Source organism: Aythya ferina, assembly GCF_964211825.1.
Source record: "Aythya ferina genome assembly, chromosome: 5".
NCBI classification, from domain to species: Eukaryota; Metazoa; Chordata; class Aves; order Anseriformes; family Anatidae; genus Aythya; species Aythya ferina.
In genome coordinates this window covers 31995623-32020282 of record NC_140301.1, presented here as the reverse complement: position 1 = coordinate 32020282, position 24660 = coordinate 31995623, and the positions used below count along the sequence as shown (strand labels likewise).

At 41.3% G+C, this 24660-nt stretch overlaps 1 protein-coding gene across 4 annotated transcripts in view; it reads left to right on the top strand.

Annotated features, from left to right (window-relative positions):
* MGA (MAX dimerization protein MGA) overlaps positions 1–24660 on the top strand; it is a 63964-nt gene that overhangs the window by 24076 nt on the left and 15228 nt on the right. For all 4 annotated transcript variants that reach the window (XM_084521690.1, XM_084521689.1, XM_084521688.1 and 1 more), the window contains exons 8-17: positions 310–953; positions 1453–1810; positions 3022–3245; positions 4073–4213; positions 4627–4759; positions 7305–7825; positions 9323–9620; positions 11346–11978; positions 12585–12896; positions 14344–16016. In XM_084521690.1, coding sequence (XP_084377816.1) covers positions 310–953; positions 1453–1810; positions 3022–3245; positions 4073–4213; positions 4627–4759; positions 7305–7825; positions 9323–9620; positions 11346–11978; positions 12585–12896; positions 14344–16016 — 4937 coding nt within the window. The remainder of the gene's footprint in view (positions 1–309; positions 954–1452; positions 1811–3021; positions 3246–4072; positions 4214–4626; positions 4760–7304; positions 7826–9322; positions 9621–11345; positions 11979–12584; positions 12897–14343; positions 16017–24660) is intronic.

Below are 24660 nucleotides of genomic sequence, written 5' to 3'. Positions count from 1 at the left end.
TCTGGTGTTAGTAGCTAGGCTAGATGTTTAGGACAAACAGAGTAAGTTGTATAGAAGCACTGCGTGTTGAAGACTGACTCTTTCTGTGAACAAATGCACATACAAAATCTCTACAAAAACAGTTGTTCACGCAGTTGGCTGTGTTTCAGAGTGAGTTATATTTGGTTTTTGTGTGTTGTACTCTTAAAGGAACTGTATACATTTTTAAGAGGTATTTACTTGTTCTATATCGTTTAATTGCTCTATGTGCTTTCCTGTCTGTCAGTGTGCTTTCCTATGAGGTAGTTAATGTGGTCTTGGTTCATTTAGGTGGCAGTTCAGAAGGTTCCTTGAAGAATCGCTCAGCGTTCTGTAGTGACAAGCTGGATGAGTACCTGGAAAACGAAGGGAAGCTGATGGAAACAAGTATGGGATTCTCTTCTAGCACGCCCACTTCTCCTGTGGTGTATCAGCTTCCCACCAAGAGCACCAGCTATGTGCGAACACTAGACAGTGTTTTAAAGAAGCAATCCACCATAATTCCATCCACATCTTACACGTTCAAGCCTGTTTCTATGTCATCTACCTCCAGGAAGTCAAAGACTCAAAACAGACAGACATCAAACAGAGGAAAGTCATCCTACAAGCCCATACTGCCTTCACCTTTTTCTGCCAAGCAGAAACAGAACTTTTCAGCATCAGGGAAAACGAGTGCTAAGTCTCTCTCAAATAGCACTTCGTCTAACCAAGGAGATAGTTTCCTGGTGCCGGCTCTGGATGAAAATATACTGCCAAAACAGATAAGTATTCGCCAAGCACCACAACAACAACAAGGAGCTCGTCCGCCAGGTTTGTCTAAATCTCAAGTGAAATTAATGGACTTAGAGGACTGTGCTCTCTGGGATGGCAAACCACGGACCTACATTACAGAAGAACGAGCAGACATTTCTCTGGCAACCCTGCTTACAGCTCAGGTAGATCCTTAGCAGTTTCATTCCTTTCTGTACTGTTGCTTTTCCAGTGCTCTGCACTTAATGAAGCTGCCTATAGATGCAGAAAATAAGACCAAAGCTGGTAAGAAGCGGGATAAAGCATGATGTTCCTTTGTCTTGTGACCTTTTTATTGAAAGCTGAAAATTGTTGCCTTAACATATGTGAAAATACTAAATGTACTAATAGCATATTGAAATGAATCAGTAGTTGTTAATTACCTCAAAATTTCCCCGTAAAAAAATCTGGTTAATGCAACTGCTATTCAGTAACTGCACTTTCTTACTGTTAGTCACTTTTTTTCAATAGGACTAACTCAACTCCCACCCATTCTGTTTTTTCCATATAGCTGACAAATTTTCATAGATAAATCATATAGTTGTAGGCCTTACTCGGAATGAACTTCAAATAGCAATTTTGCATATGCTTGACTTCATCTTACTAAAATTTCAAGTGTATACTTACTGTCTAAAACTTTTTTAGGCTTCTCTCAAAAACAAACCCATCCATAAAATAATAAGACGACGAGCACCTCCTTGCAATAACGATTTCTGCCGACTGGGCTGTATATGTGCCAGTCTAGCACTGGAAAAACGTCAGCCTACCCATTGCCGCAGGCCAGACTGTATGTTTGGTTGCACTTGCTTGAAGAGAAAAGTGTTGTTGGTGAAGGGAGGATCAAAACATAAGAAGATCCTGAAAAAGGCTGTGCGTGGAAGTCTTGTGTTTTATGGAACACAAGAAGAACAGCAAGAGGATGAAGATGCAGCAGAAGAGGGCGAAGGAGACGAAGATGAGGTGAAGCAGAAAGATAAGAAGAAGAGAAAAAAAGTGGAATACAGTGAGTGTTGCTGGACAAAAGCAATTTCTTTGCTTTGCTGAAATTATCTGTCTTGTCATGGAATTTATTTAGGTCATGGTAGTAGTCCCATTACTAAACACAGAAATGGGAGCAAGCTCTGAGACCTCTGCAACACCTGTTTTGGTATAACTGACTAGCAGGAAATCACACCTTTTCCCTTTATTATTACACTCTTTTTGGTACTACTGAGGTGTTTATCTTGTAGCTATACAAGATAAACAAGATAACGTTTATCTTGTATCTATAGCTAGCTTTTTTTTTTTGATAATTTAAACTCTTGTTCAATTCTTTAAACATCTTCAAAGACTAAGGGTATGAGGTAGCTGATACTATAGCTGTTGATAATCTTCACTGTCTTAGGGCTCTTTCTCTCCCTCTTACCAAATGAGCATCTATAGTGCCATATTTTCGATTCCTGTATACAGCAGCAAATTTCACTGACTTGTGGAAATATAATAATTCGTATTAGTTTTAGATCTAGCCTTAGGTTTGCTCAGAAAAATGTTAGAAACTGACAAAGTACATTTTCAGTTTCTTTCTAGTAGTTATTTTAGCACTGGAGTAAATAAACTATTTTGTAGAGCTGTGTTATAAGGTATGTTTTTTGGATGTTTGTCTTTTTTAAGCATTTCCTGTCAACAAGGATCACCTATTTTTTAGTGTTTTTCCTTATCTGCTATCACAGTCCTCCTGAGAAACAGTGGTTACTCTAGAATAATTCTAATTTTCATTTCCTCTTATTTGTGGACAAATTCCTGTCACTTTTGACTAGAATTTGAGACAGGAAAATACACCAGTAGTGATAGCACAAGGGATGACAGCTTTAAACTGAGAAGGTAGATTTAAATTGGGTATAAGGAAGAAGCTCTTTACTCAGAGGCTGGTGAGGCAGTGGAACAGGTTGCCCAGGGAAGCTGTGAATGCTCCATCCCTGGAAGTGTTCAAGGCCAGGCTGGATGGGGCTTTGTGCAGCCTGGTCTGGTGGGAGGTGTCTCTGCACAGGGCAGGGGGGTTGGAACTGGGTGATCTTTCAGGTCCCTTCCAACCCAAACCATTCTGTGATTCTCTGTTTTTTTGACATTATGAATTAGTGATTGGTACATGGTTAGGCCTTAGATTAATACTAAAATTTCTGTTACTGTCCTGTTGGATTATTTTTGACTTAATTTTTTGTTTGTTTGTTTTTCTAGCTATCTGTGACTCAGAGCCAGAAAAGCCAATCAGGAGTTGTCCATTGTGGGTGAAAGTAGAAGGCGAAATAGATCCAGAACCAATTTACATCCCAACACCATCTGTTATTGAACCAGTTAAACCTGCAGTACTGCCCAGCCCAGAAGTCTTGATTTCTACCAAACACAGATCTTCCAGTGGAGTGAAAACAGGAAGAGTGTATACTCCTAAACCCAACCCAGTGGTAAGAAGGGAAAAAAGATTTGTTGGATTTTTATTTTTATTTTTACACTGAAAATTTAAACAAACGCTGCCAAAAACTTCTGTACATTTTAGATAAAATTAAGATGGAAGCTTAAGATCTGCTGCTGGTAGGTGTGTTGATAAGTTAGGATGAATTGACCGTGTTTAAATTATAGCAATCTTCTGTTGGGAATTGAATGTGGCAATATACAGGTAGCAAAAGGTGATTGTGATTTGCTAATAACCTCATTTATTTTTTTTTAAATGCAGCAATATATGCTATTCTGGGAAAATGATTGCTTGTCCTGTAATGTTTGTATAAGTGACTAGCTGCATAATGTAGTTATCTAATTAATTAATTGAGGGAAAGAAATTGTGATACAGACACAAAGGGTTCAGTGAAGTTCTAGAGGTTTATTTGTTCTTGCCACAAGCTTCATTGTGTCGTAGGAGTTTGTTTTTGCCTCTCCCCTCACCTTTATCTAACAAAGGCAACAATAGCAGTAGAGGAAGAATAGAAGTAGGGTTGAGTCTAGTTATGTTTAAAAAACAAATATATCAGAGTTGCTATTTAATGTATATTAGTTAAGCAAAGTGTAATAGTTAAGACAATCTCCCCTGTTTAGAAAAGTATCTAAATGTTGTTTTGTTTTTACTGTTTTTCTTCCCCCATATAAAAGAGTATATAATTTGGGAGCATGATGTAGTCTGGTCTATGATACTAAGGAAGAAGAATCCGCTTTAAATGCTAGAACTTTCTTTTGACATTTGCTATTGAAGTCTTCTGCATCCAGAATGGAGAGGTTTTCTTTCTTTTTTTTGGGGTAGATTCGAGAGGAGGACAAGGATCCTGTCTACTTGTATTTTGAAAGTATGATGACTTGTGCAAGGGTCCGAGTATATGAACATGGGAAAGATGAAAAAAGGCAACAAAAAGACCAAAAGGAATCACAGAGTTCTTTTATAAAGGTAAAAAGTCACAGTGTATCCAGTGTGTATCATTTAACAGGCAGAGATTGGGGAAATGTGAAGAATTTTTCCTCAGGAATTCCTATATGAGATGAAGACCTGGCTTTTATTTAACTGTGATAGAGCTGTGGAATCTAAATCACCATGCAGTGCTGGTAAACTTGTCTTGTTACCATGATAGAAATTGTCTTGTCTGTCAAATTGACATTATTGCATTCACATTGTCATGTGAGGCTTAAATGCTTATTGTTCAAAGAGCCATTCTAAGATGAAAGTTGTGTTACTGTCAAAGGTAAAGTATGCTCTGTGGTTCTGGGTGATAGTAGATGGACTGGTTTATGTTGTGATGTGATTTTATTGTGGAAGAGGATACACAGGATGAGAATTTTTCTTACATTGCTTTTCTTCCACAGATATATGAACAAGGACTTCAGTCTTCTAAGAAAGAGTCTTCAAAGAAAGAATTACCTAAGAAAGAATCTGTTAAGAAAGAATCTTGTAAGAAAGAAGCCTGTGAGATAAACAAAGAACCAGATAAATGTGGAGGTAAGAGCTGAGTCTTGAGTATAATTCAGCCTCTTGGTAGTTCCTTGCTTTAAAAAAGTAAAACTTAGTTATTGATGAAACAGAAGTTGATTTGCCCAGGGGAGTTACTGCAGCAGTTGCCAATAAAAATCTTACATTGTGCTTGTAGTTTCCTGTTTTCTTAAGCAGTTGTATGTGTGTCACATGGGAGATACAGCAGGCTAAATATCCAGTACTCGCTGTTGTTGTGAGGTTAAGATGACCACTATTGCAGTAGCTTGTTTAGCAGTGTAAGAGAGTATTACATAGCAGACTTGTCGTCGAGAATGGTAATCGGAGGCTTATGAAGGAATGGAGACCACAGGGTGCAGGGTGTTGGATGTTGTTTCCCGTCCCCCCTCCACCTACATTACTTTGTAGTTGCTGAAAGATTAATAAATATCTAAGTGGTGTTGTGAGGCTGGGACCTTTGTGTTCTCCACCTAGAAATGTATGGGACAAGGAAGTGTCTACTTTTATCTGGAGTTGCTGGGTGTTGAATTCTTTTTAGCTCAAGCGGAAAGCTTGCATTGAATTTTTGCAGTACATTAAATGTGATCTATATAAAGCTGTTGATGTAGTCTACTTGGGCATCAGCAAAGCCTTTGACACGGTTTCCCCCAGTATTCTCCTGGAGAAGCTGGCAGCCCGTGGCTGGGACAGGCACACTCTGTGCTGGGTTAAAAACTGGCTGAACAGCCAGGCCCCGAGAGTGGTGGTGAATGGAGCAAAATCCAGCTGGTGTCTGGTCACCAGTGGTGTTCTGCAGGGGTCGGTGTTGGGGCCCACCTTCTTTAATATCTTTATTGATGATTTGGGTGAAGGAACTGAGTGCATCCTCAGTAAGTTTGCAGACGACACCAAGCTGGGGGGAAGTGTCGATCTGCTGGAGGGTGGGGAAGCCCTGCAGAGGGACCTGGACAGGACGGGTCGATGGGCAGAGGCCAATGGCATGAGGTTCAACATGGCCGAGTGCCGGGTCCTGCGTTTTGGCCACAACAACGCCATGCAGCGCTACAGGGCTGGGGGAGAATGGCTCAAAAGCTGTGCAGAGGAAAAGGATCTGGGGGTGCTGGCTGATGCTCACCTGAACATGAGCTGGCAGTGGTGCCTAGGCAGCCAAGAAGGCCAAGAGCATCCTGGCTTGTATCAGGAATAGTGCAGCCAGCAGGGCCAGGGAGGTGATCGTCCACCTGTACTCTGCTCTGGTGAGGCCACACCTCGAGTGCGGTGCTCAGCTTTGGGCATCTCACTAAAAGAAGGACATTGAGGCCTTGGACTGTTTCCAGTGAAGGGCTAGGAAGCTGGTGAAGGGCCTGGAACACGAGTCCTGTGAGGAGCAGCTGAAGGAACTGGGGTTGTTTAGTCTGGAGGAGGCTCAGGGGAGAGCTCATTGCTCTGTACAGCTACCTGAAAGGAAGGTGTGGGGAGCTGGGGATCGGCCTCTTCTCACAGATAATTAATGATAGGACTAGAAGGAATGGCCTCAAGTTGTGCCAGGGGAGGTTTAGGGGGTTCAGGTTGGAAATGAGGAGACGTTTCTTCTCAGAAAGAGCAGTCAGGCACTGGAATGGGTTGCCCAGAGAAGTGGTGGAGTCACCGTCCCTGAGGGTGTTCAAGGACAGGCTGGATGTGGTGCTTGGGGACATGGGTTAGTAGGTGACATTGGTGGTAGGGATGGTTGGACCAGGTGATCTTGGAGGGCTTTTCCAACCTTAATGATTCTGTGATTCTTTATACTGAATTTAGTTTGTAGATCATAAAGAAGTAGGTTAGACATCTGTGTCCTCTTTCGGTCTGAAGTAGCCCGAATCACATTTCAAATCTTAAAATGAGGCATGTACTCCAGGCGTCGTGTCATCCACTAATGAAATATAGCTGCCTTTTTGAGCTGATTTGGTTTTTTTCACTGTTTAATGTATGCAACAGCACTCTGTGTTTAAGGATGGGAATGGAAAAATAATGCAACTAGTTGAAAATGCTGATGAATTGGTAGGTCAAAATGAAAAAGTCCAGGACACAGGGCTCAACATCCTTACAGTTTTGAAAAAGTAATATTGGATCTCTAATGACAGCCAAAGGTCATGCTTCGGTTACACATCTTCCACAAAAGACAGTTCTGCTCACAGCTTGTTTGCCCCTAATGCCCTTATGGGACACTCGTCCTTTTCTGACTCCAACGGAAATGTGCCATCTCTTGAATAACCAGCAATGCTTTGTGCTGCATGTTGGTGTTGCTTGGAGATGTTACATCCATATGTTGAAACAACCCAGCTTTGTTTAGCTTGTGAGATGCAATGGGATACAACCTAGTGTGGCTGCAGGGAATGAACTGTGAGAAATAGTTTTAGTTTTGCATTTTTTGCTTGTTTTGAAGCTCTCATCTGGAAAGAGATTCTTTGAGCATATTTTTTTTTGTTGCCCTGCAGCTGAGACAAGGGTGGAGGTGGGCAGAATAAAACTGTTTGAATATCCAGGTGATTAAAATGCCATAGTATTGCAGAAACCTATTTCAATTCTTTCTCAGAGAAAAGCTGGTGGTCTTCCCATAGTGAGGGGGACTCTTCCTCCGCCTCCTATGTTCATCACACCACTCCTGGTGGACCAACCAAACTTATCGAGATTATCTCTGACTGCAACTGGGAGGAAGATTGCAATAAGATCTTGACCATCTTATCACAGCATATCAACAGTAACATGCCGCAGTGCCTCAAAGTGGGTAGCTTCATTATTGAATTGGCTTCGGAATACAAGGCCCAGGATGAAAACAACCCTCCTGTGTACTCCTCCAGAGTGAAAATTTCAGTGCCATCCTACCAGGACACAGATGAAAAGCCTGAGACACCTGTCTTGGAGACTCCCGATAGTGGAGTGCCGTCAAGCAAAAAAACAGAAAATCTAAAGTTCTTGCGGGCAGACACAGTGGACGAGCTACGGGAGAAGTTGCATGGGGGCAAAGGCTTGCCTTTTTATGCAGGGGTTTCTCCTGCAGGAAGGCTGGTTGTCTACAAACGCAAAGATAATATGAGCCCCACAGGCTTGATTCAGGTGGGTCCCTCTGCCTTTACTGTGGAGATTAGATTCAGTTTCCTCCAGTGTCCTAGAACCCCTTAAAGGGGAGAGAGAAAAAACACTCCTTAATTTGTCTACATAGTCTTTTGCCTGCCCAAACAAGGTTTCTTCATATCCAGTGGCGTTTCTGCCTTTCCGTAACTTTGTCCCTTTCAAGATTAGCACAGTAACAAGAAATCTGATTGCGAGTCTGAGCTTTGGTGATTTAGGGAGGCCTTTTGGCCATTTGGGTCTTGGTGACCCAAGTACAGAATTTTTCTCAAGATCTTCTTGGAGCTTTGGAAAACTCCCTGCAGGTGCATTGGCAGATAATTCTTCCAAACGAGTGGCTGTTAGAAGCCACAGAAATAATATTTTCAGAGGAAGTTTGTACACTGGGACAAAACTTTAAAAGGAAACTGTAAACAGTAAGTTGCTTTTTGCTACAGTTACTGTTAATCTTCCCTAATAACCTGCCTCATCTTCGAGGATATGTTGGTCATCAAGAGATTTCATAATCCTAAATTGAAAGTGAGTCATTTCTCTGCAGTTTGATGCTGCCAGCTTGCTGTTACGAATTGGTGGTAGGAGCTGTAGGGCTAGGATGCCTTTCTTTTTCAGAGATGTTCTGTGGTTATGGTAACACCACTTTCACTGGAGGCATATGAATCAGAAAATGAGAATAAAGAGAAGCTTAGGGAGAGATTTCCTGTTTTGTTTGTTTGTTTGTTTTGTTTTTTGTTAGTTGATCAGTAAAAAGAGTAAGGACCTTTTTCATTACAGTGTGTTAAATAAATACCTTTGGCTTTTAGAGGGTATTAGCAAACAACCTGAAACTAAAATGCAACACTGCCAACCAAATCAGTGTGAAACTTCCCATTGACAACTGGGCTTGCAGCCTGCCATCCAGGAAAAAATAGGTTCTTCTTTCCTGTGCAGTCAGTTACGACTACAACTCTGATATGAAGTTAGTCAACTGTGAATACCTTAATTTCAGTATCAAGTGACAGTACAGATGAGAAAAAAAAAAGCTGACAAAATTTTTGCAAACTTTAGAGTTTTGTCCCAGTGTATATGACATAAGTATTCTTTCTTCTGTAAAGCTAGGTATTGATTAGGTAGGAGAATTCTATCTAAAATTGTCCTTGAATGTGGAAAAACATTTTTACTCGGGACTTTAGCATAAGTAAAGGACAAGAAAACGATGTGCTAGCTTCACTGTACTTAGTTTCAGTGATTTCTCATGTTCCTTTGGACTCTGTGGTTCTATGAGAGTCCAAGTAGCATCTAATAACCTGCAGTACAAAGATAATAACAGAGTTGCTTGAAGTTCCCCTGGGCAGCGAGGTATTCAGGAGTTCCCATTTTGAATTGCAATGTTTTTTGTTTTTTTTTTTGAAAAGGACACTCGGAAGTCCCCTGGATTGAAACGCCTCTCCAGAGGCAGTGCATTAGCATTCTTTTCACAAAATTTCCCTTTTCCACTTTTTTCAGGTTAATGATAAAAGGTATCCTCAGGCCAAACTGCTTTTGGGACAGATGGGGGCATTACATCCTGCCAATCAGCTAGCTGCTTATATCACAGGCAGGCTGCGACCCACAGTACTTGATATCTCAACCCTCAGTACTGTGATCTCCAAGGTAGCATCCAATGCTAAAGCAGCTGCTCCTGGGACACCATCAGTCCAGGTGCCCACAGCATCACCTCCCAAAACTACATCTTCCACCAGCACTACTTCAACCCCCACTGTGACGACTCTGAAAGCTCATGTCCCAGCACAGAGACAGATAGGTAGGTTGGAACTTATTACTGTATTTTGAATTGCGTGAAGCTGAAATAAAAAGCGAGTGTACAGCGTTGCTGTTGATTTCTTTGCAACAGTGCCTGCTGCCTTTGGCTGAGTTGCCACCTAAACTGCCTCTGCAATAAATAACCTCTTTAAAGCAGAAAGTTTTGTTTTGACTTCAGAATAAGACCGCAAATGTTGACTTTCAGTGATTTTACTAATACTACTAGAGCGTATTTTCAAGAGACAAGGAAGAGTGGATGCAGATACACAGTGCTAAACTTGGATTTTTGTTTTGAGAGTTTCCATACTGTGATTTTTAATTGCTTTCATCAAACATTGGTTGAACTTAAAATGAAGGTTAAAGTAAAAGGATCACTCTAATCTGTGGTTCTTCGCTGTTTGTTTTTTTGATGTCGCACTTACAATTGGAATTCATGTGACCAGCAAAGATGCGTGAAGCAGCACAGTGAAAGACAAGAAGGTCCAAATCTGGATTAGCAAAAGAACAGGTGTGCAGCCGATAACCACACTGACCTGTAATCTCATTGGATTTCACAAGCTAAACAGGGTTGGACTTAGTCAGCACTTTGAGTTTAAAAAAAAAAAAAAAAAAAAAGGAATATCAGAAGAAGCATCTGGTACTTGTGTCTGAGTTGGTACTGAAATGGTTACCCAGCATGGCAAGAGAGGAAGTTGCTCTTAAATACTGTGTGTAGCATGAGTTTAAAAAAAAATAAAGTAAGTGAAGATCTAGTGCCCATCAGCCCATTCCCACATCTTCATTAAAGATCTGAAGAAGCTTCACAAGAGAAAAGGATGTTACCTGTGTCCTGGCAAAATGTTCATTTTGATGAATTATTCTATTTCTGCCTAGATGTTCCTTGCACTGTAAATGGTTGTGTTGTTTTACTTTTCCTGTAAAAAAAACTTGTGTTAGGTATTTATGCAGTGTTGGAAAGGTGGCTGCATTTCATTGATGGGTGAAGCGATCATTGCATGTGTGATTTAAATGTTCTGGCACAGCCTGAGCTAAAGATGCTATCTTTACACAGAAATAACTACAATACTTAAGTTGGGCTTGCCTGATAATTTCTGCGTTGTTGTACTGTATATCCAGCTTCTACTCCTCATCTGTAGGCAGCTGGAGTGTGATGGAGATGCAGTATTCTGATGCCTGGAGAGCAAGGGATATGGGGAAGGAGCTTCCCAATAGTGGTTACTTCCAGTTGGTTGAATTTGTCCCATCCACTCGTTAGCCGCACAAATGTCACTGCGATGAGAAGGGGAAGTGGCAAACCTTCTCTCTTCCCCCTTCCTCTGTGGCTGTGTAATGCATGGATACAGTTGAAGGGGGATGAAAATCAAGAAGCGGTGAGAACAGGAAGATCATAAAAACTGTTAGGGGAGGAATTTGACATTTAGAAAGTAGTTTGAGCTTGTGATTTTGCCTAGCAAGTTGTTTGTTCCTAGTTTTATGAGAATGTAATACCTCAGGACCTCATTCTGGCCAGGAGGAAATGTAACAGCATGCTGTAGAAGTAAAATAAAGCAAATATATTTCTAATATGTAAAGCATATTCAGGACTCCCATAAGGGTTTCAAATTAATTACATTTTACTCTTAAGGAGAATGGAGACCCAAATTCATGCTGAAATGACAATTATAGCACCTCATGAAAGGCAAAGAGGGAGTTATTAAAATTTTGACCTGCAAGTTTTTATTTGCAGCTCCTCGACCCTCACCTGGTGGTGTGTTCACAAAGTTCGTGATGAACAAAGTTGGAGCTCTGCAGCAGAAGATTCCTGCAGTGAGCACGTGCCAGCCTCCATCAGGGCCGTCACAGAAGTTCAATATCAAGCCGACACCAATAATGGTTGTTGCTCCTGTGGTTCCCTCACGGCCGTCTCCAGCTCAGTGCACTGTCTCTCCCGGGGTCACTACAGCCATCACCACTTCCCCTGTAACTGTAGAAAGCACCAGTGTGGCAGCATCTACTGTGACTGCTCCTAGCCAGACAAGAGCTAGTGAACCTGCCTCCTCTCCTCCTGCAATTACAGTTACAGGTGCTTCTGCAACACCCGGAATCAACACTTGTACTACTTCCTCCCCTGCCACTCCTACTGCCACTGTGAATATAATAAAAGCAACTGCCATTGCTGCACCGGTACCAACAGTGACACTCGCTACTGTAGTAACAACGCCAACAATCACCTGTCCCGTCGTCACAACATCCACTTCTACAGTTGTGCTAACAACTGCAGTAGCTACATCAGTGGTGACCACGCCAACTTCCTCCATCAGCCCTGTTCCCATTATATTATCAGGAGTTAAGCCAACTCCTTCACTGGCTCCAAAAAGAGGTAAGGCTCGGGTGCTTTGGCCTATTCCTGCAAACGTTTGCTTTTTTCCTGCCTGGCTCATAGTTGGAACAGTCTGCAACTGTAAAACCTACGTTAAATATAGATTCACTTGCCTCACCCTTATTTCCAAAATAGGATGAGAAATGTAATCTCTTAACTTGCTTGTTTTATTCCAGCCTAAGCCAGTAGAGAAGGAAAAAATGTAGCTGTGTAGTCAGTGACTGCTATGAAATGAGCTGGAAGCCTAGCATCATTTCTTGTCCTGTAGAAATGTGTAGTGCACTTCCCGCTATGACTGCTACAGTGTCACTGTTGGTGTAGAATCGAAGAAGTAGGTACGGAATTACCTTCTCATCTTTACATGGAGGTCTTCTGATTCATGGTTGAGAAAGGTGGACAGAACTGCATGACAAAGTATGTTCTGGCCTGGTTTGTTCAGTTCAGAGTGTGTTCTGTGGATAGACATACAAAGATACTGGTATAATGTGCCTTCACGTGTTCAAAGATCCAGTTGCTTCCAAAACATCTGTGCTTTCTTTTTTGAGGATGTCTGATTTGTAAGATGTTTTCTTAACCCGATTTTATGTAACTTTTCAAAACATTCAGAAGATGCTACTCCACAAGCTCTAAATAAGACGCCCCCAAAGATCTCTCCTGGAACAGAGAAACGTGTAGGACCTCGATTGCTGTTGATTCCAGTGCATCAGACGTCTCCTACTCTGCGACCATTAAACAATGTGCAGGTTCCTCAGAGGCAGAGGATGATCCTTCAGCCTCTCAGGAGCCCTGGTGGAGTGAACTTGTTCAGACATCCTAACGGACAGATAATTCAGCTTGTCCCCCTGCATCAGTTTCGAGCTCCAGGTACCCAGCCCAGTGCCCAGCCCAGTGTGCAGCCAGTGATGTTCCGCAATCCAGGTAAAAAGTCTGTTTTCTTTCTCAACTGAGTGGTGTTACCCAGAAATACCGTGTAATATCATCTCTGTGATACTCATTTCTCCTGCGAAAACCAATAGAGTCTGATTTGGTTCTGTGTGAGTAAAAACATTAAGTGTATTTATTCAGATGTAATGCAACAAAAATACCGTGTGTCTAAGACGCAGAAAGCACGCTTCACAGCTAAGTTGCCAGCATTTGGGAGTTGTGTGGGAGCAAGTTCCACACGTGGCAAAGGAGATGCACACACAGTAGCTGTCATCACTTAAAGGAAATTCTGTGGATGCGATAATTCAAAAATCACACTTGCTGGAGATGCTTTTAAAGAGAACAAGGTGTTATTTAATGTCTTTTTAGATGTGCTGCCTTTTTTTGTTTGGTTTTGCATTTTTTAGCGCGTTCACAATAAATACCCAGATCAAGTGTTACAGTAACAGTATAAAATCACTGGCCTTTTTCCTCTCTAGAGTGCAAGAGGAAACTGATTTTCAAATTTTTCTCAGGGCATGGTTGAAGGCAGGGTTGGGAGAGTTAGAAATTGCAGGTGTCCAGCAGAGAATAGGTAGGATGTTTGTTGAGGGTACTGTTGTACATACATTTTGCAAATAGAACATTTATAAATACGGGATTCTTTATATACACTTCATAGTAGATTTCTTTCTCTGTTCTCCTTTATGAAGAAGCATATGGGGGAGAAGGAGGCAAAATGGTGTGGGAAATAGAGATGTGAGAGCAAGAGCAGTAGATGACAAAACTGGAGGGAAGAGTGAAGATAATCCTGTGCCTTAGCTGAGGTCTGAGCATGAGTTGTGAAGAAGAACCAGCCAAAAAGTGCATTGAAGATCCTTTCTGATCTGGGGTTTTTGGTGTTACCAGAGGCTAGCTGCCAGTGGTCATATTTTTCCGCTGTGTTTTAAATGGAATTCCCAGTTGGGAATCTAATAAAATGCACTAAGGAGTTCATTAAGGTGAAAAAATATAGGGGTATAATCATATAATCTTGTCATAGTTTTTCTTCTGTAGAAGTCTCTTTCTAGGAGCGAAAAATATAATTAAGCAGTATTCTCTGTGCTTATTTAAGAAAAATCCATGGTTTCCCTTTTTTCCAGTAAATGGGAAAGAATGAAATGAACGGAGCCTCAACTAAATGCAGTGCTTTTTTCATTAAAAAAAAAAAAAAAGGCGAAAACTTAATAGTAAGTCTGTTAATTCTAAAGTAGCCACCTCATGTATTTTATTGGGGTGTTCTGCATAAAAATTCAACAGTTTATATTTTTTTATTCAGTACTGAGAAAATGTTAAAACACCTCATTACATTGTCATCCTTGAGAAGGCTGGCTACTTCTGGTACAGCATCAAATGCTAAAACTGAAAGAAAAAAATGATGTGGGGAAGTATATGTTGATACTTTCTTTTCTTTTCTTCACAGGATCTGTTGTAGGAATTCGGTTGCCTGCACCTGCTAAGCTGCCTGAGTCACCTCTATCTCCTTCCTCTGTGTCTTCCACTTCTCCTGCCACAAATCCAGCTTCACAAACTGCAGGACCCAAGTTATCCCCTACGTCTAATCTAGTCACTCAAGCATCCTCTGTTCTTCCTTCAGTAACAAGTTTTGTGTCACAAGCAGGCACTCTGACTCTGAGGATCTCTCCTCCTGCTGCCAGCAACGTGACAAATCAAACAGCCTCGGAGTCAAAAATAACGTGCAGCTCAGGTGTTCTGCCAGCTTCAACTGCTAATCTCATCCCTTTACAATCCGGTAGCTTTGCTTTACTTCAGCTCCCAGGACAGAAGACTGTGCCAAACTCCATTCTTCACCATTTTGCATCTCTTCAGATGAAGAAGGATTCCAAGAAAATAAGCCAGAAAGATGACTCAGGTGCTGCTCAGCAGAAGGAGACGGGGAAGCCTTTGCGCTCAGAGGAAGTTGAAGTTACAGAGTCTGAGGTCACAGTGTCAGATAGCAAACAAGAAGAAAATGAGGTGCCAGTAAGCCAGCCAAATAATGTTGAAGAGCCAGTGTCTGGCACAGTCACACCTGGTAAAAATTCCACCGTGTTAGAGACAGTGGAAAAGGATGCAACGACTCTTGAGAGCTCTTGTGATGAATCTTCTCTTCAGCATGATGTTTCCACAGATGTCATATCATCTGACCATTCGTACATCAGTGAAAAGCCAAACGACGAGGAAAATGAAGTAGTCACTGATGAGAAAGATAGTTCTGTCCATTCTGAAACTGTAGTGGAGACTACTTCAACTAACTCTGAAACCATCTGTGGATCATCAGATCGGTCTGTAGTTGGTCCTCTGGATAGTGCACATCCACAGGGTCTCAGTAACCAGGAGACTGCGCAGCTGAAGAACCATGGTAAGGCACAAATGCCTGCTGAACAGGAAGAGAAACCAGTTAAAGAGCAGGAAGGTGATGCACAGATGAAGGAGAGCAACAAGTCAAGTTCTGGGCAGTCGCGGAGTCAACAAGAGCAAGATACACAGCTGGAGAACAAGAAGGAACAGAGAGGGACTGAACTGCCTCACAGTAAAAAAGAATGCCAGCGTGATGCTGTACAGCCAGAAATGGAAAGAAAGCAGCACAAGGGCTCTACAGAAGCAGAAAGCTTAGGAGCGAAAAAAGGAAGCAAGTCTGAAACGAGTTCTGCAAAAGAGCAGGGAGAAATAAAGGCAGTAAATACTGAGGAAGGCAAAACAAACACAGCCACGCAGGAAAATAGCAACAACAAAGAACAAGGTGCTGTTGATTCTCAGGAAGAAATGAAAATGGTTAAAGACATTGTAATACATGCCAACAGTTCTTGGAGCAAAATATCCAGCATTGCACCTGCTTTAGAAAACAAAAGTGAGGCAGACAACCAAGCCGACAGATCAGATAAAGGTGACTTCCTGACACCAGAACAGAGGGCACAGGAACCCAAGCGTCACAAAAAGGGTGGAATGCCCCCTATTGATACACCTGCTGATTATATGGAAGAGGAAGAATACGAAGATGATGAGGAGGATGAAAAAACTGATGATTCTGCTGATGAGATTCTGGATGGGGCTTCTGATTTCCCAAGTGAAGAGGAAATAGATGTTGAAAAAGTGGTAAGTATTTAACTATTCATGAAGGGATAATTTTTTTTAATTGTCCATCTAACATGTCTAAATTCATGGATTTCAAAGAGGCAATGTGATGTGTTCTGGGCTTTGGTTTCTTTAAAAAAAATAATCTTGAGATGGGTTCCAAGCAAAAATGTTTCTTCTTTCTTCTTACTTGCATATTTATATAGGTAGCATTTTAGTGGCCTTTCAGAAACTGTTTCTCAGATGACATGAGTTACATTGAAAAAGCTGTTAAAGAACTGTTCATATTGTCTTCCTATTGTATTGACTCAAGAAACTTGGTTCCTCCTAATATGACATAAGATTCTAAAATGTAGTTGCTAGTCTAGTAGTTCTGCTATTTTGAGCTGTTTCCTTCTATCTAATTTTTTTAGCCCTTAATAGTTAGTGTTTGCTTTTGGAAGGAATGTTTGAATTGCTCCTTAAACTCCTCTTGAAGTTTAGCAATACATTTAGGTAGTGTTGAAAGCTGTTGTTCCATCTTCAGTAAAAAAAAACGGCTGTAGAAGTCACAAAATGAAGGGTAATATAGGTAAGATGTCTTTAGACTTTAATGCTTGTAGAATTTCCATCAAATTTCACCCAGAAGTTAAAAGAAAACAATCGTGCATGTAACTACTTTTCTGATATATTGGTATGTGGCTTAAGAAACAGTGCATTGTTACTAAAACAGTGTGAAGGTGTGATTTTCTAAGTGATGCAAATGGACATAATAAATATTTTCTTGGGATAAGATAAAAGTGGAAAGAGAAGGGTAAAACTGGAGATGAATTGAAGAGCAAATGAATTGAAATAGGAGAAATTATGTTAGTGTCATCAGAATTTTGAAAATAGCGAATTCCTTTAGTCCTTTTCTATTAATTCCTCTCTCCTGGTTGGAAACCCAATTTGCCTTCTTCCTCTTCTAACCATGTCCAGATTAACTCAGTTAAGACAGCACCCATGGCTTTTAGAGAATACATTGTATTTAACTTTTAGAAAAATTGACTAAGGAGTTGATATTCCAGCTCATTAATTTCAGGCAAGATGATAACATTGCAGCTGCATGACGGTGAGGAAAATTAAAGCAGCTGTGATTTGTGGAAGCTCTTGCAAATTACAAAGCTGAGCTGTTGCTGTCTTGGTTAGAGATCCACAGTTAGTATGCGCCAGATGCCTGATAAACTTTTCAGACAGGGTAGTCTTAAGAATCTGTGGGTTTACCAGCAGAAGATAATAATAGGTCTTGGTCACAGAATAGCCTGTTATCAGGGTTGATGTTTTAAAGACTTTTCTTCTATCCTGCAAACGGATGATTAATTATCAGAGCTTCTCAGAAGCTCTTGTTTTGCAAGTAATTTGCTTTGTAGGTTTTAGAAATGATTAATGCAGTTTGGTAAAGGCTATGTCTTCACTATAAGTTCAGAGAAACTTGACTAAGCTACCTTTGTTTCTGGAGTGGCAAAGCAGAGGAACGAGATCTTGAAGAGGACTTTAAAACCCTTCTGGAATTTGGGTGAATTCTAGGTTTGTTAGCGTATGCTGCCTGTAGGTTGGGTTAGCATGTCAAATGTCTAATAGAGAATTCAGTCGTCAGTCTAAATATGTAAGTCTCTAGTCTTTTTCACTGGGAGATGACTTGAAAAAAAGGAGCTTATTAGTAAGATCATGTTTTTCTCAAAAAGGCTTGAAGCAGTCGGGAAGCCCTCAGTTTGAGAGGATTTTAGGTAAGCAGTTCTTTACTGAAGATCTTCCGTACGAAGATCTCTTCAGTAGATTAACAGAATGAGGAAAGTACTTCTTGCTTGACTGCTCTCCTTCCTGTGCTCCTAAGGTCTGCTGGTTGTTATTTCATGAGGAGGATGGCCCATTGCTATTATGATCCATTGCATGTAAGAGGAAGAAACAGTGGGTGTGTTAGTATCTATCTTTGCTCTCTTCATGTTATGTCCTTGAGATACCAACTGCCTGAAACGCTCCCGTGTGCTGTGACTAGCAGAGCACTGAAGTTCACCACCCAATGGTTTGCTTGCTTGGAATAGTTGGGGTGCAGGCACATCGCTAGTGAGCGGCTCTCTAATTTTTTGGTTGAGAGGTTTGTCTGGTGAGTCAGCTGGGGAGCGAAGCAAGTTCTCTTTGCTTTTTTTCCCTTGGAACCTTGAGGTGATCCTTACTGCTTCCTTTCACTCCCTTCCTTAAGTAATGGTAGCCCTTACAATTAGGGAATTATGGTTGGAGCCAAGGAGTAATGAGCTTTTCTGGTCAAAATTAATGGAGGAATTAGCATACTAAATGTATATGATCATGGAGAAGTAGAAGTTTGTGTGGAATATGAATAGGATCAGGATGCAGACTGTTAGCGTGTACAGCCTGGCAGTTGTTATTAGTGGTATGAAAACACTTAACTAAAGTAGGAACAGACTATGAGAGAGGATTATTTTTGAGCCTTTTTCATTTGTGTCTGTGGCACTGCTTCTAAGATCACTCTGGCTGAAGGACATCAGAAGAGTTGGAGCTGTTCAGCGCTACGAGTTATTCTCAAGCTTTGTGATTAATATGACTCGATGATTGGCAAGCGTAGAGAAGATTTCTAAGGAGCACTTTACAGATCTGAGCAAACATCTCCCTCAACAAAAAATTACAGTAATTAGAGGAGGCAGTCCCATGACAATGAATTGCTAACAATTGTTAGGCAGCATTTACCCTGATTCTAATGGTTGCAAGGACCCCGTATTGTATTCAGAGGAGCAGTCCACTACAAAGGACTACAGATGCCTAAGTGCAGCCCTTGTTAATGAGAAGATGGCTTTTCAAACTACTTCAGTGTTCCTTTGGGAGAGAGGTGCCAGGGTCTTTCTCTTTCAAGGGAGAAGTACACTAGAATACTATTATCCAAAGTGGAGATCAACTTGAGGATCTTCAACTGGAGACCTTCAGGCCATTCAGAAATAAATGGTTGAAGTGCTCCTCTGACAAGAGGTAAGGTATCCAAGAGCATTCTCATCGTTGCAGCGAACCTCCTGATGTTTACCCATGCTTGTTGGGAAGCTCTGGGTAGTTGGGTAGCAGGTGCTTGTTCTTTGGCTCAGGCTTCTTATCCCCTCTTTCCAAGTTGTATTAAATACCAGCTTGTTTTGCATAAAAAGGCTTACTGGGGAGGCACTGCTGGAAAGGGAGAAAACGCTTAGGGAATTTCCTAGAAACTCCCAAGAGAAGCAGGTTGTTTACCAGGCCTTTTGAATAGGAGAGAACCCTCAGGTTATCACAGAGCTTCAGGTAGTGCCTGAAGCAACGGTAAGAGTGTGCTTTGCTTGTAGACCATTTGCACTCTTCTATCAGCATAGTGCTTACAAGGCAGGCAGCACTGGTATTGTCTGTCAGACTGGGTGAAGTCAGTCCATACGAACAGATTATTAGCAAAGTTTTTCTGTTACATTAGGCTGGTACCAACACAGAAGCGAAGTGTGAATGCATGGCCACTAACACTCTTATTTGGTAGAAATACTGGTGACAGCTCTTTCACTAGTTTGGGGTCTGGACTGGTCTCAGTTGCTCAGGAAATAGCCATTGAAAAAACCAACCAACCAGCCAAAAAAATCTCCAGTGAGTCAGGATAATTGCTACTGATCTGTATAGTACTTATTACTGTGGTTTTGGCTTTTTTGTTGTTGTTGTTTTGTTTTATTTTATTTTAAATACCTTACTCCATGTGGTTTTCACTGCAGTGGTGACTTCCTTGTATTGCACGTGATGCTCTTTGCATCAACTTCTTACTTGGTGCTAACTTGATGTACTTAAGAGACTCCTGCACACTCCTCCTCCATTCATCAAAAAGAGGTCCTTAAAATGGTATCTTTGCTCTTTTGCACTTCCTCCCTTAGACTGCATCAAGAAAAGCCTAGATCCTCTGGGGTTTGGTTTGAATAAAATCTTTTTAGTGTATCTGTGTAAGTAAACTAATCGATGTCAGAACAAGTTCAAGTGGATGGTTGGGACGTGATGTTAAACTCTTGTTCTTCGAGGCATAAGAATTGCACACAAAGGGCCTGTTGGGAATGGCTGCTTGGCCTGGGCTGTCACAAACTGAATAGTTCACATGAGTACTTGGTGGCATGAGCCAAAACCACGTCAGGGGTTGTTTTTGTAGTTTAATGCTACAGATAATAGAGTCCTATAGCCTTCTTTAATTTGCTAGTCTAAACATAGCTGCTGTGTCTGGCAAGTTTCTTGCTTTCAGTGTTGTTGAAACTCTGTGGTTTTCAATCCTTCTTTTTCGGAGCTGAAAGTTAAAATTATGACGAACCATTATGAATGTTTATAACACTGTAAGTTTAATAAGGTTCAAGTGACGTATTTGTGGGTGATGTAAGTTTTAACAACCTCTAACGTGTTCTGAGCTTTTGATACAGACCACATGTGAGATCTGCAGACACTGCAGAGGGCAGGGCTGATCCAGAAACGAGGCATCTCCCAGGGTAATCTGTACACACATCTGTTGTTATCTGCCCTCCTTCTTTCTCATCTCTGTCACTGAAGACCCTCTGCCATCAGGCAGTTTGCTCTTCAGGAACCAGTAGTAGGGATGTAGACTGCCAGGAACAAACAGATGAAGAAGAGTGCTTAGAAACAGGCACTGAAGTGCAGAGAGGGGAAAAATGCTGACATTTCTGTAGCAACTTTGGATTTTCATTTTAGTGCAGGATTGTTCCTTTTGTGTCCTCATTCCTTAGGGTATTTTGTAAGCTCAAAGGCATTTAGAAGTCTTGTAATTACTGGAGTGTGTTGAGGATAGCTTCCTAGTACAGGTGATAGAAAGCCCAACTAGAAGAGATGCGTTGCTGGACTTGTTGCTCACCCAAGCAGAAGAACTTAAAAGAGAGGTCAAGATTGGAGTTTTAAACTCCAAAGTAGAGGAGTAGATTTCTAAATACTCCAAAAAGAGGGTAGATTTAAAGCAGGTATTAGAAAGAAATTCCTTACTTACAAGAATGGTGAGGCACAGGAACAGAGAGGTTGTAGTTGCCCCATCCCTGGAAGCATTCAAGGCCAGGTTGGATGGGCCTTTGAGCAACCAGGTGTCCCTGCCCATGGCAGGGGGGCTGGAAATGGGTGGTCTTCATGGTCCCTTCCAACCCAACCCATTCCGTGAGTCTGCGAACTGCAGGACTGCGGAAGGACCGGCATCAGAAAGGTGGGGCTTCCACAAGCACTTCAGAAGTTGAAACGTGACAAGAAGTCATGCTATGGGCGGGGGGTGGCCTATGAAGGGTTGGTAGGATTTGTGTAGGTATAGCAGGTCTCAGTGCCTAACTTAAGAAATGGACTTCAGAGGTTCTACGCAGTTGTGATAGTTTTTGTGTTATCAGGAAGTCAGAAAAAGGTGAAGGGGGAAGATTTGCCATCCTGAAGAATTTTCCCTTTGTTGTTAGAAGTCAGAAGGGAAATGAAGTGTTTCTTGGTTTACATCTGTCCACATGCAGGATTTGTAAACTTCAAGATGTGAAGTTCTTGGGTGGGCAGTGACTTTTTGCCTCAACTTTTTACCTCAGTCTTTTCACCTGTCTTCTACGAAAAAATATACCGTGCCTCAGGCTTTGAGTACCATTTTTTTTAGTATGGTAACATGTAGAGAGTTCTACCATGAGAACAGCTCTAGCTGGGTAATGACATATCACCCCTTTGATTACCCCAGGGTAACCTGTCAGTGCTCAAAAGCTTGACCAGGATGGTGTTTCTAGCAGAAGTTAATTTCCTGTTTCTTCTGTCTTCGGAAGTACCCTGTGATATGCCCTTCCTGCAGTGAAATGATGCCTCGTGTACGTTAGGCAGAGGAGTTCTTCCCTGTTAAGGGAAACTGTTTGTATCTCTTGCCTGTCAAATCACAGCAGTGATGCTCTATAAAATGGGAGAGCTAGAGAGGATACCAGGAGGCTTCCAGCAACAGGGGAAGCTTTCTGCATGACCAAGGAGCAAGAAAGAATAAGTGCTCTATGTATCATGAGATAAAACTGTGTTGTTTTAAAATGTGGCCTGTTAAAATGAAGTTAAACCTCTTACACTTCTAATGTTTTCAACATAATGTCACTGAGTTCAGTAGTTCTGTAATTTAAATAGCATTTTTGTTTGTGTAATTTTTGTCCAGCCAGTTCTTTCCTTTGGCTTTACGATGGTGAGGTTTTCCTTCTCTCATCAGGCCCTGGGGAGGATAAAAATAAAAGCTGTGGAAGCAGCTATGCTGCCTGTTCACATCTCCTGTTGGAGCTCCGCAGAAACTCTACTTCTGAGGAGACAGTGTAATTTCAGTATCTTCCAACGTGTTAATTGGTTTTTTGTGTGTGTTTTTTTCTTTGCTTGCCCTTCCCTCCCCTATTCCCAGTTAATAGACCTTATATTCAGTTTCAAGTTCGTGTTCTTCTGTTCTGTGACCTTGTACAAGTGAGTCACTTGGCTCTTCAGTGGGGAAGCTGGCTATGTAGTTCTGGCTTGCTGCAGAAATGACTTAAAGGCAAATGGGATGCGTCTGCCTTAAGAACGAAATGACTTGTTTTGAAGGAAAAAAATTTAAAATGGTGGTTCTTGTTCACTGAAACTGGATATTGAAGTGTGAGGAGTTACTGAAAAATTGCTGGCTGCTTGGATAAATGATAGTCTCCTAGTGAGATTTTTGTATAGAAGAAGTTAGTTTCTGGAAGCACATAGACCCACTCAACAGACATGAAACTAAGCTGTGTCTTGTTCACTGCCAATGTCTGTAAGTTGCTGAAATACCTATGCTGAAATGCAATGGACTTTTAACCTTGGTTACAATTTCCACGGATGAGTTCTGGATCTAGACTGCAAATGGATGTAGACAAGCAGTGTCTGGTGGGGCCTCCCTAGGTCCCAGGCATGCGGTGTCTCAAGGCAGCGGTGGTAACGTGCAGCTCCTGACTGGCCTCTCAAGTTCAAAGTGGTGTACTGCTTCCTTGGTAAAGACGGTTCTTTTTCTCTGTGCTCTGCTTCGTCCCAGTACTAACAAGTCTTGTTTTGTGGGTGGATACCTAAAACCTGGAACAAGTAAGGGTTTTATGGGCTTTTATGCATAGAGAGAAACAGTAATTCCTTAAGCTTCTGCCAATGCCAGTACCATGCTTCCAAATTCAGATCAGAATTTGGTTTACCTCCATGCTGCTCCCTTTATAACAGGAACTGTCACAGCGTTGTACAGATGTGTAGCTGCTCTGTGAAAAAGGTTACAAGAAACCCCAGCAGTAATAATAAAATAACTTCTTTCCAAGTACTGAACCCACCAGGTACCAAAGGTGCTTTCATAGGCAGGGACAAATGGTGTCTTTAAATTCAGTCAGTGCTTTGGAAAAGAGATTTTTGAAAGAATGCGTGAGATTGTTCTCTAAGACTAGTCATTTCTCACCCACCTTCACTCTCCGTGCGCTTCTCTGGTTCAAAGGTAAGATATTTTGCAAGCATAGTGATTGATGACTGGGGAGTGTGCACAGCAACATGTAAAAGCAACAATGCTTTTCTGTTCGGATCTGGAACAGCTATAGCTGCTAAACTGAGCATCACCTTTCTTTCTTTCAGCAGTAATATCTTGATACTTCTTCAGTACAGGAGGAGGTGTCAGCTTCTCCAGAAGTGAGTAGTTTAGAAGTTTATAACTCCTTCTACATAGGCTTTATACTACCAACACTTCGTACAACTCCTAATGACATCATCAGTAGAAGGTGATGGAAGATTTGGGAATATTTGAGAGTGATTTCATGGCAGGGGATGTTATGTGACTTCATTCAGTTTAAAAGACTAGAAGATTCTACAGGCAGTAATGTGTGCATATCTGTCGACACCATTATATTTGTACTCTTTATATATACACACACACTATATACTTTACTAAAGGCTACATCCCCAGCATAGCCTTTGGTAAAGGAGGGCAAACTTAGTTTTAAAAACTGATGCTGTTTTCTATGGCCTCTATCACACAGCCATGGCAGATGATATGTTATTCAAGTTTGGTTTCTTAAAAAAAAAAAAAAAAAAATATAATTTTCTCTGGCAGCATTAATTGACAGTAGTGGTCACTCTAATGTGTTGTCAATAACTAAGGAGGCAGTTTTCTTGTAGTTCTTTGCTGTATCACACACTGGGATATTAGGGATCCTGTTCCTCTGTCAAAGAGGAAGTGACCAGCAAAGAGTTGCTTCTGGTGATAGATTGAGTCCCTTTCAGTTAACATAGCTGCAGATTTCACAGGCATAATTTCATGACTGATAATTGGAAGGATGCATCATGAATACCAAGTTAGTTATGCTTGTGTGATAATTTAGGTTGTTCTTGTCTTTTACTGTTTTTGTTACAGTGCTGTATCTAGCCTTATCTGTGGCCAGCTGAGTAAGTGCAACGCTTTTTCCTTTCTAATAAGAGCTTCTTAGAACAGCAGTGTTACTGTGCGGTATCACTAATGAGTTGCAGATAATGATCAGTACCACAGAAAGCATTTTACTAAAGGCCTTCTGCTGGTACAATATTGCATATTGCCTTTTTTCATGTTCTGCACTCTAGTGTTTTTTTTTTGTTTTTTTTTTTGTTTTTTTTTTTTTTTATTAACTGTTTGCATCAATTTCAGGTAAGTATTCAGTTCAGAGAAGAA